The sequence below is a fragment of the Polypterus senegalus genome, chromosome 14 (genome assembly GCF_016835505.1).
Source record: "Polypterus senegalus isolate Bchr_013 chromosome 14, ASM1683550v1, whole genome shotgun sequence".
NCBI lineage: Eukaryota > Metazoa > Chordata > Cladistia > Polypteriformes > Polypteridae > Polypterus > Polypterus senegalus.
The window spans coordinates 7909999-7928354 of NC_053167.1; the positions used below are offsets into that span (position 1 = coordinate 7909999).

At 38.8% G+C, this 18356-nt stretch overlaps 1 protein-coding gene across 11 annotated transcripts in view; it reads right to left on the reverse strand.

Annotated features, from left to right (window-relative positions):
- The window catches only part of ptprt (protein tyrosine phosphatase receptor type T), a 612567-nt gene that overhangs the window by 210060 nt on the left and 384151 nt on the right, over positions 1-18356 (reverse strand). For 7 of the 11 annotated variants that reach the window (XM_039734414.1, XM_039734416.1, XM_039734409.1 and 4 more), the window contains exons 13-14: positions 12016-12052; positions 10402-10458 (exon numbers count right to left, since the gene is read on the reverse strand). In XM_039734414.1, the coding sequence (XP_039590348.1) occupies positions 10402-10458; positions 12016-12052 (94 nt within the window). The remainder of the gene's footprint in view (positions 1-10401; positions 10459-12015; positions 12053-18356) is intronic. The other 4 variants (XM_039734417.1, XM_039734415.1, XM_039734413.1 and 1 more) reach the window with 1 other exon arrangement.

Genomic DNA, 18356 nt, shown 5'->3' on the forward strand with positions numbered 1-18356 from the left:
GCAGGCCGTGTAGTGTATTGGTTAAGGCTTTGGGCTTCAAACCTTGACGCAGTGGGTTCAAATCCCCCTACTGACAATGTGTGACCGTAAGCAAGTCGCTCAACCTCCCTGTGCTCCAATTGGAAAGCAACAAGAGAAGAGTAACTGATTGTATCATAAATGTTGCAAGTCACCTTGGATGAATGAGTCAGCCAAATAAGTAAATGTAAGAAGATCCAAATAATCTGGATAACCAACACTTTAAAAAGTACCTGGTAAAGTAGCTAATACAATAAACCAGAGGAATCGCCTAAAAGTGAAGCACCTAATTCATTTCACTCATCGACGACATTGACATTAGCCAAGTTATGTTCAATAAGACAACTGAAAGTTGCAGAAGCTTTTGCTAGAGCAACAAAAAAGCATTTATGAAAGCAACAGAGGGCAAATGTTTACTGTGATTGTGGCTTAGTATTTAGTAGTGCATGTGGTATCAATGATGGAAAAAACATTCAAGAATAAACTTCAGTATGAATTGTCCAGAAACACTATTTCTGCAAAACATCCTTTAACAACTTCTATAACAAGGTGAGATAAGATATCATCTATGACCTAAAAGAACTCCATTATTTTTAGGTCACAACAAATATGGTGATAGTGACTGGTTTCTAAAGTCACAGTGTTCAGAAACAACATATTTACCTGACGATCATAAGGCTGACGATGTAGCAGAATGCCTTCAGTCAAGCGGAGGATGAGATGTGCAGAAATTGTCCTGCATTACCACTGACAATGTTACTAAAATTGCAGCTGTAGTAAAGACGTTAGGCTGAACATGGCAGAATTGGTTGGCTATACTTGCAGTTGGCAAATGGCATAGTAAGTGAAAAGGATCCCACAACCTGTGCCATAGGCCTGTGCAAGATCTGGATGAGCGGTGGATCTAACCAGATTTAGCCAGCTCTAGATAAAATAAGGTGAGGGTGGGGTGGGGGAGGGATTGTCTGACAAAAGCAACAGCTGAGAGTAATCTACCACTCCTTTGTGGTTGGTTCAGGTGAGTTATTAATTCAATTATTTTCTTTACCATAGTTTTAATTACAATGAAATAACATTACTCCTTCATATTCAACTGGCTACCATTAGAAGTGGAGGTTTTTGCTATCAAAATTGTCACAAAAGTGTGATTTCCATAACAAATTGAAAAGTATACATGTTTGAAAGCTATATCGAAGTACGTGTATTAGAATATGTTCACATTACCAGGCTGAAGTTGCTCATAGCCATATTTTTGCATATTTTACATGACACATATCTGATGTTGTTTAGGGCTGTGTGGGCACAGAAATCCCATGTTTTCAAATCAGATTTAAGTCACTTTCACATGTGGTCCTAGATGGGACGACGCGACACAAATGAGAACGGTCAGATCAGAATTCATATGGTTTTCTGCCTATACTCATGTCCTGTGTGCTGCCCTCATCAGCAGCACGGCAAAGCAACAGTCACAGTCCCACCATTGCTGTCTCCTTTCTCATAGACACATATTGCTTGGTGCAGCAGTGTCAGTAATAGCTGTGAAGATAGCAAAAGCTAAGCATCTGCCTTTTTTCAGCTTCTCAACCTACTGATAAACTGTTTCCAGAGCAAAATGTGATGCATACACCAGCTACTAGAGCATCCATTTTTCTGGTTTTAATACTATGAGTCGTTTCACGAATATGACGTATTTTGCTGTTGGTGACGCAGATGACTCGTCTATAAATGCATCAATGTGCATATGTGTGCCATTTCAGGGGGCAGATGTGTTCACATTATAGTTAGATACTAGTCACTTGTGCTTATGAATGCGACCTGTCAAGATGGCCAAATCCAGTCTGAGCAAAAATCGAAATTAAGCCATGAGGCTTGTAGTGTCAATGTAGCTTTAATGGGTACTAAACGGATGGCAGTGAAACCTCCCCCATGGAGCCCAACACTAGAATGGGTAGGGGAAACCTTAAATTTCTATATATTTTTTTTATCCCAATAAACATGTTATGAATTAGTCAAAACAATTGTAGATAGATAGATAGATAGATAGATAGATAGATAGATAGATAGATAGATAGATAGATAGATAGATAGATAGATAGATAAGGCACTATATGATAGATAGATAGATAGATAGATAGATAGATAGATAGATAGATAGATAGATAGATAGATAGATAGATAGATAGATAGATAGATGGATAGATGTGAACGTCACTATATAATAGATAGATAGATAGATAGATAGATAGATAGATAGATAGATAGATAGATAGATAGATAGATAGATAGATAGATAGATGTGAACGACACTATATAATAGATAGATAGATAGATAGATAGATAGATAGATAGATAGATAGAGAGATAGATAGATAGATAAGGCACTATATGATAGATAGATAGATAGATAGATAGATAGATAGATAGATAGATAGATAGATAGATAGATAGATAGATAGATAGATAGATAGATAGATAGATACTTTATTAATCCCAAGGGGAAATTCACAATATGTACGTATGTATTTCTATAATATTCCAATTTCTGAAAATTTCTCTCTATTTCTTTTTTATCCCGATAAATATGTTATGAATTCATCAAGACACTTCTGTTTTCCTTTGTCATATGCCTTCCATTCGTTTAGTACACAAGTAACCTTTAATGCATTAAATTTGTATTTTTATTGGTTTAATTTTTGAGTAACATTAGCCTACTTATATTATCTGAGTTCTGAAAACACTTAAAACAAGTTAATAGCGTCTACAGCAGATGAAAGTCATGCGCTGATTGGAATGAGCTCATTTAAATGATCGTTTCTTCTGTGCTCAAAAGAAAATAACATGTTCGGAAAGTTTTCTGTGAAGTAAATTATTGGTAAGAAAGAAAGTTCTCAAATGTTGTCAGATGGTGTAGGTTTAGAAATTTAGTCTTACAATGGTCTACTGATTTATATTGATTAGTGAAAATATTATTAATGCCATGTATTTATTTTTTCAAGCAAGTACTTTTTGGGTTTTGAGTTTGATTCTTATAGTAATTAAATGTCTGTTTCCTAAACTTTGTGTGTGCATCCGTACTATTATTCAATACCTGACTTTAGTGCTAGTAATATAGACAAGTTAATTTTCATCGCAGTTGTTATTGAGACAATTAGATTTTATGATCACAGCAGCCCTAGGGCCAACACTCATACCCTTATTATTTCCATTTCTCACTGCATCAGTGTGTTAAATGGAAACTCTGCAAATGAACTTTGCTTGATATACACCAGGGGTGGCCAACTGTGATCCTGGAGAGCCACAGTGGCTACAGGTTTTCATTCTAACCATTTTCTTAATCAGTGACTAGTTTTGATACTAATTAACTTCATTTAATTTATTGCCTGTTTTAATACTCAGACCCTTTAAATCAGAGTTGAGCAATGTCAGTCCTGGTGGGCCGGAGTGGCTTCAGGTTTTTGTTCCAACCCAATTGCATAATGAGAAATCATCCATTGCTAATGAAGCACTTACTGCTCAAGTGACATTTTTCTGCTTCATTTCAGTTGTCTCGCTTGACTCCTTAATTTCTTATTTTAATCTGAAACAGATATATTCATTGTTTTAATTGCTCCTTATTCGCAATAAGATGCAAATGATAAAGGAACCAGTAGTTCTACATCTGGCTTGTCTCCATTTCCACCCGTGTGTATTTATCATTCACTATGTGGTTTTTAATTAAGTACTCAGAAGGAAACTGAAGAGAAAGTGAAGAATTTAAAATTAGTCATCCATTTTAGGCTTTAAATCACTTGGGTGATACATGTAAAGGGAAAGGGAAAAGAAAATCTGTGATTTAAGAATGAACTGACATGATAGACTTAAAACACTAACAAGTCATGAAATTAAATTAGATCCGTTATTGGTGAGGATTGGCTTCTAAATAAGCAACTGGCTCGTGATGTTCACCTGATAGCTTGAAAGTTAGCCTTGGTGGAGTCTTCCTGCTTCCTGCTTAAATAAACACTTTTTATTTAACCAAATAATGTTTGTTGTTCATTATTTGGATTATATTCATAAAACACTGAAATACACATCAAAAGATTTATTTCTTCAGATTGTTTTGTCCAAGACATGAAATGTCAAGGATTGAACTATTTTATCATTTACATATACAGCAAGAGATATTTTGCCTTTTGGAAACAGACGGGAGTAAAACCTCCAGTTCACATGGATCCCAACATGGTCTTGCTTCCAGGCATTAAAAATGAATTCTACATTTTTGTTGCTATTTTTAACGTTGTTATTACTGTTTGTCTTTTCCTTACTGATATCACAACATCACCATTTTGTTTGGGATTTTCATGTGGTTGCTGCCATATTTAGGGCCATCTTAACGTATGGGCACAGTGGCCACTGCCCAGGGGCTCCTGATGTTTCTGATGCCTATGGCCCATATTACACCTTCCCAAGTATATCCACTGCCATATTGTTATTAACTTAGATAAATACTGTTAGCTGCAGTGCATAATCTCTATAGCTCGACATGTAAAATTATCTCAGCGTCACTATTTAAGATGGTGGCCTGCTCCTCACAGTATCCAAGCCTTGGGTTAAAATTCTAGCAGGTAAATTATAGCCAATTTTAGCTTGTGTTTAGCTAAAGAAGGAAATGATATCAGGTAGCCAAGAGCTTTGACTGTGTTCACTTTGGTTTACATCCTTGTTCTGAATTCCAGAGTTTTCTCTGATTATTCACTTGCTTAGCCCTTTAAATTTCTCACCATTTCCTGGTCTATTCTAGAAATGTATTCCTCCTGGATGCCATTTTTCACTCTGCTTATTACACAGAGAAAAGTTTTGGACCTGGAGACCCTTTGGTATAAAGCAAAGTCTATCTGACCAGAGTAGGCCCAGTGGTCAGCCGCTCCAACCTTGGGCATTCTAAAGTGTACAGTATTGTAGGTACAATTCTAAGCATTCATGGCACTATCATATGCTGAATATGGCAGTGCAAAGATTCCAATATAATATCGTAAAGAATATGCAGCATTGGCCTTGTATGCAATATTTTGAAGGAGTGGCACAGTCTGATTTTTTGTGACTCTTAATATAAAATTGCATGGTATTTATACAACACATTACAACTACTGTAGATGCAGCAATATGGAAATGTATTTAATACTCTAAAAGAGGCTACATGCCAACCCCATTGTGCTTTAAAATATTGCAGGATTGAAAATTATACAGAACTCCTACAGTTGAATATCATAGCTGCATATCTTTTGTATAATTTAGGCAAAGCCAAAGGCTGCATCGCCATCAGAATATTGTAAAAATGTTGCAAAGGGATTTTATATAATATTCTGAGAGATACGCAGCCTTTGGGTATTGTACACATTATTCTGAGGATATGGTGCTATAAGATTTGTTTATCATTTTCTGAAGGTGCTCACTGATGGCTTTTCAGTAATGTTCTGAACACTTCAATATTGAGTAAATCACTAGGATTAATATATCTTGAAGAAAAATAAGTTGGGATTTGTATGGTGATGCAAATATAGTTTAATTCTTGAAATTAGATGCCAAGAATAAAGTGCCCCTACACTTTCCTGTTCTCATTGATTTTTTTTTTTTTTGCAAATTGTATCCTAATGTTTCTAAATTATGTGTGGTAAAAGCATGTACTAAATAAAGAACATTACCTATAATAATAACAATACGTATCCACACATCAGAAGCAGATAACTCCCATTTGTCCACCATGCTGGTGGATTCAATGATTTAATGAAAAACCAGGAAATTTTGGGCATTATTTGTTGGCTTTGATGTTATCAGTCTCATAAAGATTTTAATCTCTGTGATTAAATGCTCATTACATGGTTCTGCCTTACCATGAGATGCAACTCCCATTTATTAACGGTGATTGTTTGCCTAAAGAGATCAAAAATCCTCTTATTTTTAGTTTGCAGAAATGAAGTATCAAAAAGGAATTATTGTGAAAGCCTAGGATATTAAAACTTAATCCAGTGCACTATATGGAATGAAGTGATTGAGCGGCAGGCAGTATTAATTGCTCACATTAAGGGCCTTATCCAGCATATCATTCTGTCAGAAAGCCACACATCAAACTTTATTAAAAACTCCCTCTCGCTGGCTTGTTAACTGCTTCCAGTTTGCTCCAGGGTGCTCTGCCAAGGTTGCCAGCCAAACAGCATGGCTGAGGCTGGCCTTTGAGATTGTGATTGTTTGGCGTGAGCCTGAAGACCGGCATGAGATTAGAATGGCAGCTCTAAATAAGTGAAATGGGATTAGGAAGAAACAAAGAAACTGCAGTCAGATGGCTCCAGATTAGTGTTAATTTAACAGACTCGAAAGAATAGATGGGATATGGCCATGCAGAAACAGGCACAATGAGGAATAGTTTCCAACTCAGCCCTGGAAAAGTGGCAGCGACCCAGTACAACTCCAACCGCATCATGTGTAAGCCTTTGCTTTCAGCAGTTCTCCCAAAAGTGGACTGTTCTTGCTTTAAAAAAATTATCAGTAAAATAAAATAATATGAAACATCTTCTTAATGCACAAGATTTTGAGGGTGCTTTGAATTTACACAAGGATTCCCCCAAAGTTTAAAATGGCATCCCAAACCAGCTCTTATCTACAACTGTCCATTTATCCAAAGGGAAGGTGTGCACATGCGTTAGTCTAGACAGTCCATGCCTCTCTCCTTCTGATTGAACAGCAGTTGTATATGAATGTAAACACTAGGATTGTGCATCTGTTTCTGTCTAAACAAGAGGTGAGTCTCTGTGTCCACCTTGCTAACCACCAGCTTTTCGTTCTCTTTCGTTATTTGTAAATCTAACCAGTTGTCCAGTTTGTCTAAATCAACACAACATCTCTCATTTTGTTTAGACAGTAGTTTTGTATGAATTAAAGTACCAGGATACTTAATCTATTTCTATCTAAATAAGAGGTGAGTCTCTGTGTCCACCTGGCTGACCACCAGGTACATCTCTTTTGTTATTTGTAAATCTAACCAGTTGTCCATTTTGTCTAAATCAACACAACATCTCTCATTTTGTTCAGACAGCAGTTTTGTACGAGTCAAAACACCAGGATACCTAATCTATTTCTACCTAAATAAGAGGTGAGTCCCTGTGTCCACTTGCCTGACCACCAGGTACATCTTCATTATTTGTAAGTCTAACGAGTTGTCCATTTTCTCTTAATCAACACAAATCTCTCATTTTGTTTAGACAGTAGTTTTGTAAGAGTCAAAACAACAGGATACTTAATCTATTTCTATCTAAATAAGAGGCGAGTCTCTGTGTCCACCTGCCTGACCACCAGGTACATCTCTTTCGTTATTTGTAAATCTAACCAGTTGTCCATTTTGTCTAAATCAACACAACATCTCTCATTTTGTTCAGACAGCAGTTTTGTATGAGTCAAAATACCAGGATACCTAATCTATTTCTATCTAAATAAGAGTTGAGTCTCTGTGTCCACCTGTCTGACCACTAGGTACATCTATTTCTCTATTTGTAAGTCTAACCAATTGGCCAGTTTGTCTAAATAAACACAACAACATCTCTCAGTCTGTTTAGACAGCTGTTGTGTCCCCTAGTCTGCCTGTCTAAATCTAAACTGCAGCAGCAGCCTCTTTGTTTATCTAACCAGTTGCTACATCTGTCTGTCTGTCTAATCAGTGGTTCTCTACATTGGTCTGTTCACCCACCCATCTGAAAGGGGCATTTTTTATGTTTTCCTACAACTCATCAGGTGCATTTCAATTTCTGTGTCTAACCTAATGAGGCATCCATTTGTCTATTCATTCAACAGGTACATCTTTCTGAAATATTTTCTCTTTAAAAAGCTGGCTCAGCTTCCTGTTTCTGACTAAGCAGCAGATGTGCCTGTCTTACCAGCAGATGATTTACTTGTGTGTCTATCCATTCGAGTCTGTCTGTCTTAACAGCACTTGTCTCTGTTATTCTGTTTATTCAACAGCTAATGGTCTCCTTGTCTATCTGTCTGTGTAAGTAGTACTTGGCGATGTCTGGTTGCACAATCATCAAGAGTATCTGGCACTTCTCTGCTTTCTTCTGTCTAAATGGTGGATGCAAACATTTATCTTCCAATTAATATTATGATTATTATTTCTATTGTACATTTGACTAAAGTTTTTATCCAAGAAAATAGATAACTCCTAAAAGAGTTAGAAGACAGCACAGTCTCCACCTCTGTCTGTAGAGTCAGGCAAACCATTTGCCTGTCCAACAAAATCACAGTCCTTCATGTCTTCTGGGTACATTTCCCACTCTATCTGTCAGAAGAAATGTTTTTCAGGTAGGGTCCATAAGCCTGTAGTATAATTAGTGTGACAACTGAAGGGACTCTCTATCTACCATCAGCAGTTACTTTGAGGACAGTAGGAGGGCTGCCTGTCTATCCTTAAACACAGTTTCCTCTGGCCCACCTTTCTGCGTGACTGTCTGTGCTTTCCTGCTGTCCTAAATGTTTCTGCCATGTTATTTCTCCCATCATTCTGCACCATATTAATTACTTCTCTGCTCAGCTGTCTTTCTCACCTGTCAGAAAGACTGATCAGTCCACTTTGTCCATTCATCTCACCCATAGCCTACTAAGCTGCTTGAACATGTGTTCAGTTTTGTGTCTTGCGATCTTGTGTGTGCAGACAGCTGCATGTCTGAACCGTTATCTGAGAATTTGATTAATGATCATATGTTTGAGGGGCTTAAGCAGTTCCCTTGGATAAAACATCGATATGTGCAGGGGTCTGGTAACATCTCTTACCAACCGCAGGCTGTACTCCTCATTTTGTTTGCCCCTGTGTTTTTCTTCCCCTTCCACCTCCCCACATACAGGAGGAACAAAGGCGTGCTGAAGTAAAAATTTCCATTTTTGCAGCAGCTTGATTGCCATCCTCTCTAAACCTGAAAAGATCAGCCTTCCCCTGGGGCGTAACGGGCTTTGTAGCTTTGTCGATAAGCAATCTCTCTCACTGGCACTAAAGAGAGCAGGCAGCTGGGCCGTAAAGACAAGCGTCTTGCAGTAATGGGAGATGTCATACTCATTCCACTTCGAGAATCTTTAATTTATGAGTTATTTTCACCCATCTCCCCAAAGGCTTATTAATGTGACTCTCACACCTTAGGATGGCCGCCGTACACCGCTGGATGAGGAGTGACTGGCGGGTCTTGCCTGAGTTATGCCTATTAGGTGCTTTTGCCTGTGAAATTCAGATATTCAGCTAGTGCTGCAGCTCGGAACATAACATGCTTTTAATTGATGTTCTACTGCTGTGTTTAATCTGTTTCCTCTAAAAGTACAAAATATATACCCATCGTAATAAGAAGACTCTCAAAAACAATGAATTTGCCCATAGGGCTGTTGAGATTCACAAAAAAGCAATGTAGAGTGGGGCTGGGCAGTCACAGTAGAGGAAGTACAGTGAACTGACCCAAAAATGCAGATAGAGTAACATCCTCACAGTCCACAGCCTGGTGGAGTGCAGCAACAATGGTGCATGGATACTTCTTATAACAGTAAGATGTTGACCCAGGCAGACCAAAGGAAATCCTACCGATAGCAGATCCCACAGGGCAGAGCTTTAGGACACTAATATATACTCCAACAAAAGGAGTCAAGGATCAACATTCCACACCCTCAGTAGGAGAAATTAGAGCATGGTTGTCTACACCCCAAAAGGGAGGGATGCATAATATGCTCTTTAGAGTTTTGTTATTCACAACATCACAGTTAATAAAACATCAACACACAGCCCACTGGCTAAAACCTTAATGTAGTCAGAGATAGGACACAACAGGAGACTTGAGAGTCCAATTGTAGTGGCCCACACTCTGCAGTGGTGGTGGCAGGACAATGAGATGTCCATTGCAGCATACTCATGCCATGACAAGTGTTGTAACAGCATCCTGGGCTTTTTGTGGATGAATTTTTTAGTGCAGCATTCTTACAATGTGTAGTTCTATATATTTCTGACGGTTTTTGGTTCAGAAACATATTCATCGTTAAAGCAACCTGAGTGCTACTGCATCCCAGTACAGAAAAGTCAATCCTGTGACTGTGCGACTGTGAAGAAAGAAGCATTCTCCTTAAATTTGGATAACCCCCCACCCCCCGACACACATTTACGGAGAGGTAGGCTGACCAGTGTTTTCTACTGGGGAAATTGTGTGATAATGAGAAAGAACAGCAAGAAAAACAAATGGCAAGAGAAAGAGAAGACGAGTTATGAGCACCAGGGTATTCTAGGCTAGAGTGGAAATCAGACATGCACTTCGATGCATTAAGATGCTGAAAGAAGGAGAACAAAAGAGAAAAGAAAATAAGACCTCTGGCTATGGATTTGATAATCACCTTCACTGGGGATGACAAGAATGTACGGCGTGGTGTTTTGTCCCCTACCTATTACCACTAAGAACAAGGAAAATAGTTCCAGGTCAGCATGCATGAGAGAAAGAAAAAAAAGAAAAAGTCTAAAAAACAAAGCAAGCCTTCATAGTGGAGAGCACCTCCCGACGCTCACATGATCACACATCACGTAGGGAGGCACAGCGGCGGCTCAGCAGGCAACAGGGGGCACCAGGGACATCAGGCGACTTCCAGACCCCCCCTCACTGGTTGGTCAGATATTAAGCTGCTACAGTTCGGAGACACTCGCCTCAAATCAGCAACAGCACTTAGTCACCCCCATCCCATTAGCAGAGTCACCACTGGCAGGTGAGATCAACCTGCTTCACTTGCATAACTTTATGCTCCCCAGTTGTCCCTCCTGCTCCTTAGTGATTTCAAGTCAAGTTATTTTAAAAGTAATTTGGAAACAAATGGTGTCAGGGGCTCAGCTGTAGTGTGCTCACCAGGTGGGTCTCCCGACTAAGCAGGTACAAGAATAGGCATACTGGTGCAACCAGCAGAGTACTAACAAGCTACAGCAGTTAATATACAACGGCCCCCGGACTCGAAACAAGCAGGTATTGATGACCGAAAAATGTGGCTAGTGCCTGTTAGCTACCATTACTATGAATCTACTCGGAGACTGGATACTGGTAGTGGACAGGCATTGAGTTTAGGAGATTATCTCTAGAATATGATCAGATTCGAAGTCGAAACTTCAGGTGAACAACACCAACACTAATCAGGAACTAAAACCCAAAAGGCTAAAGGACCATTGTCTAGGAATGACCAGGCAAAGGAGCAAAAAGGACACACAACATACAGCCAGGGCTTTGTGGGGACAAATCTGCTTGTCGCTCAAGACAGCAATGTATAGGAACCCATCGATAACTGAAATGTGCACTGCGGTTATTATACTAAAAAAAAAGTGGAATGACAGTAGGTGCCCACTCTACAGCTATGCTCGACACCACTTTGGATTTACAAATTCAGAAGCTAACTTGCCACTGAGGGGTTTACAAGAGCTTCACTGATGCAACAAAGAGAAAATGTGGCTGCACTGCCACTCTATGTACTTAAACGAGAGGAAGCACATCTCTTCCTACCTTCATGCCCTTCTACTGATTGCTGCTTTTTCCATGTAGCATTACTACAAGAAAGGCAATGCAATCCCAAAAGACATTTTTAGCTAAGGATCATGCAGGATGAGCCGGAGGTCACTGGTATACCCCCCACGCCCCACACAGCAGCACTTCCACTAGGAAGGCTTAATCCCCACTGAGGTGTCGCATGCGGAAGGTGAGGCTGCACACAACATGTTTTCAGTCAAGTTTACACTGTGCAACCCGTAAATGCATCTCTAATCTCGGCTCCAGAGAGAGAAAATGAGCAGGAGAGGAAAAAGAAAGCCAGAGATAGGACCTTTAGTGCCGCCAAAGTCCATTCTGCTAAAACTGACCTCATCAGCTTCAGAAAAGGGACCCAGCCACTTTAATCTGTGAATCCAGTCGTTTATCGTCATTTGCCCTTTACATTATTACAGCAACGCATGCATAAATGTCAATGAAAATGTCATACCTTTCGTAGCCAGTCGGACACAGTTAATTTTTGTTTCCTGAAATGACAAGAAGCACAGAAACAAGAATTGGTCACATGGCCTTGAACTTTATTCATGACTTTCCACATGGCTTTTCTTTGCAGCTCCTTTATCTTACAGAATCTTAGGTTGCAACATTCTCGGTAAGGTTCAGCAAGTGATGATAGAGAAACACATTCGGAGGAGGTGGTTAGATTTTCCCAAGTCTGCGATTTTAATCTCTGTTGCTATCTGCTAAATGCTTTTTATCTAAATTACAGAACAGCATTCAGTCTGTGACTTCCATTAAGGGAAAGTCAGCCTGGCTCTGTGGGTAATAATGACCTTCCTGGCAGGTGCCGGACAGCAGAGGCGCCGGTGAAGCGATGGAGATATCATCTCATTGCTTTTAAAAGTAACATTCCCAGCTGGAAACGCAAAAGCCAAAGGGGATGCTGGGACCTGCATGAGGATGTGATGACTGCGCCAACTCTTTTGTGCTAAGAGACTTGAGGCAATAGAAGAGAAAATATTTAAGGTAATTCACCATCAATGTGACACTGCCAATACAGGACAAAATATACTCGAATAACAATATAAGACATCTTCATAAATATTTATCCAAATAATATAACTCTATTATGCATTGGGTCAAGAAGCATTCCTAGTAGTGTCCACTATGTGTGTTACTGCACAGGGCACCTGGGAGGTAAACTGGGGCACTACATTCAAACATCAGGTACATCCTGATCTCATGAAACTCATGCCTAGGTGAGCCCCTCAGCGAGTCAGATGGCTTGTTTTAACCACTTACTCTATGTATGGAAGATTATTCGTGGTAAAATTAAATGCAATCCAACATGTTAACTACATTGAAATGCAATACATATGCAAATGGGACATTTAATTTTGACACGGTTCTATCGTGTCTTAATTAAAAATATATCAACTAAATGATTGATTGCTTTTCACTATGGCACACAATTTTATTGATCAGTTTAAAATGCAATATGAAAGCATAATGCATTTTAATTCATGTGCAAAGATCGTGCGGCATCACTAAAAGCAAAGCAGACATACTACATCCCGCTTAGCAGCATCTCCGTGTGTATTGCATTTTGATTTGAAACAACACTTTTAGCCATTCCACAATTAAATGTAATCAAATAACCAATCAGCATCAAAAGGCGGGGCAAGGGGCGCCAACAGTTGGGGAAAGAGGTGATCCAATCACGAGTGTATTCTTTCTCAACTAATGGGTGAAAGTTGGTGATGTACAGTAAATGACAGTTTCATTCTCTTGCGTTTTGAAAGAAAGGACAAACTATTTGATATCTGTTTATCACAGAGTTTATGAATAAAAAGATACAAACAATCAAGCTTGGTGATGTGAACAAGTGTTTCACTACATCCAGTACTTAGTCAACTGCACTGCTTATTTCACGTTTACTTATTTGCTGACACCTTTACCTGAGGCGAATTATAACATTTATGATCCAATTGATTACGGTACTTTTGGCTTTCCAGTTGGAGCAAAGGCAGGTCAGGTGACTTGTAGTGAGATTGGAACCCAACAGCTCCAAAGCTTTAACACTAGAATCCCTGAAGCCTATGAAGAAACGTATAATCCTGGGCCACCTTAAATTCCTTCACACCTCCTCATCAGCGTCTTTTGTTTTGCAAAAGGAGTCAATCAGCACAAGCAGCAGGCAGCCTGCTATTCCATTTCCACCAACACAGCTTTAGTTGTACACAAAGTTCTCCCAGCTCATGTCTGTTTATCTGGGTGTGAGGTGCCTGCAGTTGTATAGGGTTGATAATATATTGTTATTTAGAATACATACATTTCATGTGTGTTCCGTGTCTACAACGATCTGTGCAAATGCTGGATGACAGGAAATGCGAGGCATGAAAGGCTGCGCACATAACTAGAACTACTAATAATAACATATATATAATAATAAAAATAAGACAATAATAATAATAATAATAACAATAATAATAACATAACTACTAATAATTGGCAAAATGCTCACGTGAAGTGTATAATGTGTGAAGACTGAAGCCCAAATATCAATTAAACACTTTCACTAAAGACACAGATATAACAAAAAAGTACACTTTTTTTCTAGAATTAAACCAAAGTAAAAGAAAAAACTTTTACAAATACCATAAATTTAAACTGGCTGTTACAGACAAATAAATCAAATGTATGTTTTTATTCTATAATAGTAACAATAATTGCCGCTCACTACTCAAAACAGTTAATGCATGAAGGACCGGGATCGAACCCACAACCTCTCGACTTGGAGACAGCAGATCTTACCTCTGCACCAGACAAGCAGATGTATATGTGTGTGTGTATGGGTGTGTGTGTGTCGTACCCTATCCCAATTTCTTTTACTTTGGTTAAATTCTAGAAATAAGTGTGCTTGTTTTGTTATATCTGTCTTTTGTGAAAGTGTTTATTTGATATTTGGACTTCAGTCTTCACACATTATGCACTTCACGTCAGCATTTGGCCAATTATTAGTAGAAAATGATAAAGGTTTCTGTTCTAGTTATGTGTTCAGCATTTCTTGCCTCGCATTTCCTGTCATCCTACACTTACACAGATCGTTGTAGACACAGAACACACATGAAATGTATGTGTACGAAATAACAATATATTATTTACACTATACAATTCAAGGCACCTCACTCCCAGATAAACAGACTTGAGCTGGGAAAACTTTATATACAACTAAAGCTGCGTCAGTGGGAATGAGATAGCAGGCTTCCTGCTGCTTGTGCTGATTAATACATTTGCGAAACAATTTTTATGTGAACGAATGCAATACGTCTGCTTTTCTTTTAATTATAATATGTGTCCATGAACATGCTTTAAAACACAATACACTTTTACAAATAACATGTTTTTAACTATGAGACAATAATACTGTAGACCAAAATTAAATGTCCCATTTTAGTTAACCACTACTCAGTCTGAATTGACTAAACTTATGCTTGCAGCCAAAATACACAAATGTTTAAAAGTGGAAAGCCTCTTACCTCATGACGCCCCATGCCCCACCTCTTGATGCTGATTGGTCTTTTAGTTTCCGCACATTTAAGGAGTGGTTTTGAATCAAAATGCAGTACACACAGAGCTGCTGCTAAGTGGAATGCAATGCGTCTGCTTTTCTTTTAATTATAATATGTGTCCATGAACATGCTTTAAAACACAATACACTTTTACAAATAACATGTTTTTAACTATGAGACAATAATACTGTGCCAAAATTAAATGTCCCACTTGCATATGTATTGCATTTCACCACAGTTAACATATTGGATTATATTTAATTTTGGCTGTCTTAACGTATGGGCACAATGGCCACTGGCTGGGGGCCCCAGGAGCATTGGGTGTATCTGATGCCTATGTATGTTTCTGTTTTGCTCTCAAAACAGGGGCCCCAGTGCACTACTATAATGCTGTTAAGACGGTCTCGCCATGAATAATCTTCCATACGTATGCACCCTACAAAATAGCACAGCAAATTAAAAATGTATTCAGTGTCCAGGGGAAACAAATCACCTGTAGATTATAGTGGTGCTGTCAAAAACATTACAGACTGGTTTGTTGAAATATTTCAGAGCCCATTGGAAATGCACAGGAGCAGATCTAGAATATACTGCCAGGGTGGGCATTTCAAATTTTCAGTTGGGCTTATTTTTTCTAAAGTAATGTAGACTTTGTGCACGTAAGTAAAACAGTCAAAGCCTAGCAGGTGATGCAGGGCTATCAAGGATATGTAATAGAATACCAGAGATGAATACTAATAAATAATAAATGAATGTCTGGTAACAAAAAGAAAATCAGTTAAAGAAAATGAGAATTGGGATATAGGAAATCTGAACAATTTTTAGAATCAACTTCTTGAATCTTCAACACAATAATTCTCAGAATAATTTCACAAATGAAACCTTGTAAATTTGTCTATTAAAAATGTAATATCTCTGGTTACAAAACATTTTTCTGACTTCTATCATGGTGTCCCTGAAATGAAATTGTCTATTTCTTTCTATTAATTTTGTCTAAGTAAACAGGAAATAGTCTCACCTGTTTTCTGTCCAGACTGCAGTACTCTGTAGAAGGCACTGACTGTTAACAAGTTTCTGTAACGCTGTGTCACATTTAAGTGCCATTGTCCAGTTTGTAAAACCACGTTTTGTAAACATGTCCAAATTGTTCAGAACACCAGAATTCTGGTGTAGTGAAAAATTCAGATCCCTGTTGTGGGATCCTTACCTGGCTGGGACGTCCTGTGAACGGAAGGACCGGGAGAGAGAGTGTGTATAGGGCATTATCTCCCCCGAAGAGCTAGATGGAAGCCCTCCCTTGTGTTGCCTCGGTGCCTCGGATTGCCACAGGGAGGCCTGGTACATGGAGTTCTTCAACTCAACCCTGTTGGGTTCTGCCAGGGGTTGCTGCAGGGACTAGAGAGTCCTATTTCATGGGGTTTCCGTCTCACCTGGAATTGCTTTTGGACAATGTATGCGGAAGAACGGAAATACCCCTGGGTGGGAAATAAAAGGATCAGCCTGCCTCACAAGGAAGAACAAGAGACAGGAGGAAGGTGGACAACACTTGTGTGAAGGAATGGAGGAGGCACTCCTCCAGTGAGAGACACAGAGAGTAGACAAAGAGTTACTTTATTGAATATTATTATACAGTGCTTATTGCATATAAATGTGGAAGTGGTGGTGGGAAACACTTGTTTTAAAGAGTTTCTTATGATGTGTTTGTGACTATTTGTGTTAGGTGTTTCGGGAGCTGGAGAGGCCCCTGGTGCTCACACTGTAAAAATCAGATTCCTCTGTGCTTCATGGACACGCATGTCAGTATGAGCAGCATTCTGAATTTTCTTACTACACAAAAGCAAGCTTCCCACTTAAATGAATTCTCCAGCCAAGGCCAGTACCAGACTGAGCTGAATGACCTAACATGCTCACTGAATATTTGTTTAGGGTACGTTTTTAGGACAGGTTGACAGGCTTATCAATGTTAAATAATAATAATAATAATAATAATAATAATAATAATAATAATAATAATAATAATACATTTTATTTATATAGCACCTTTCCCATTCTCAACGTGCTTAAAACAAAATGTTACAAATAGCACAATAAACAAATAAACACAGAATATACAAAAGCATTAAACAGAATAAAAGAAAGAAAGAATAAACCAGAATATGATACTAAATTGAATACTAGAAGAAAAGCCGTATCATTTGTGATATAACACACACACAAATTATCCTGAGCATCTGGACAGAGAGGAAGACTGAAAGAGGAGGCAGAATGTTAGGTTAAGTTAAAAGTCTTCCAGAACAGATGAGTTTTAAGTTGTTTTATAAAAGAGTGAATTGAGCCAGCTGATCTAATTATTTTAGGGAAGTCATTCCAAAGTCTGCGTACTATACATCTGAAGGAATTGTCACCCATAAAGTGAAGGTTAGTGTGATCCACAACAAGACTTCCAGAATTAGAGGACGTTAGTGGGCAAACAGAAGCATAGTGATGGAGAAGGTCATTAATGTGGTTGGTGCAAGGCCATTTAAAGCTTTGTAGGTTATTAATAGAATTTTATATTCAATCCTGTAAGACACAGGGAGCCAGTGAAGGCGAAGCAGGATGGTTGTGATGTGCTCACTGTTGCTGGTTCATTTAAGGACTTTTGCAGCAGAGTTTTGTTAAGATCATTAATGGTACTTTTCTCAACAGATGAACTCGCAGTACAAGAGATAATAATTCATTTCACATTCTATTAACCCTTATTATATATTATAGTCGGTTCCCAGTGCAATTTACCAGCACGCCGGAGCTGACCAGTCCGTGCTGTGTATTCGTTGAGTAGCCAGCTCCTGACCACTGCCGCCCCCTGCAGCACTGCAGCATCACTGTCCCTGGGATTCAGCTGTTGCACTAGACTAGCCTGTCAGCATCAGCGTTGGCCTCTGTGTGCTTGCATGCAGCCAGTTCAAGCGCATTTAGCTCGGTGATTTACTGAATTTCGTCAATGGTGTCAGGTGCGCCTTGTACATACTGTATATAGGGTGGTCCAGATCTAATTATGCAATTTTCATTACGCTATAACTTATTAAGTTTATTACATAAAAAAATTACCCAAAAAACCCGGGAGAAGTGTGCAAACTGGAATCGTCCCCGCATAAATCAAAGTCATCCAGACGATCTGGATCTGCATAATTAGATCTAGACCAACCTCTAATAATAGATTGTTGCTGTAGTTTTTTTATATGTTTTACAGTTCATTGGCAGTCTGTAAAATGATCAG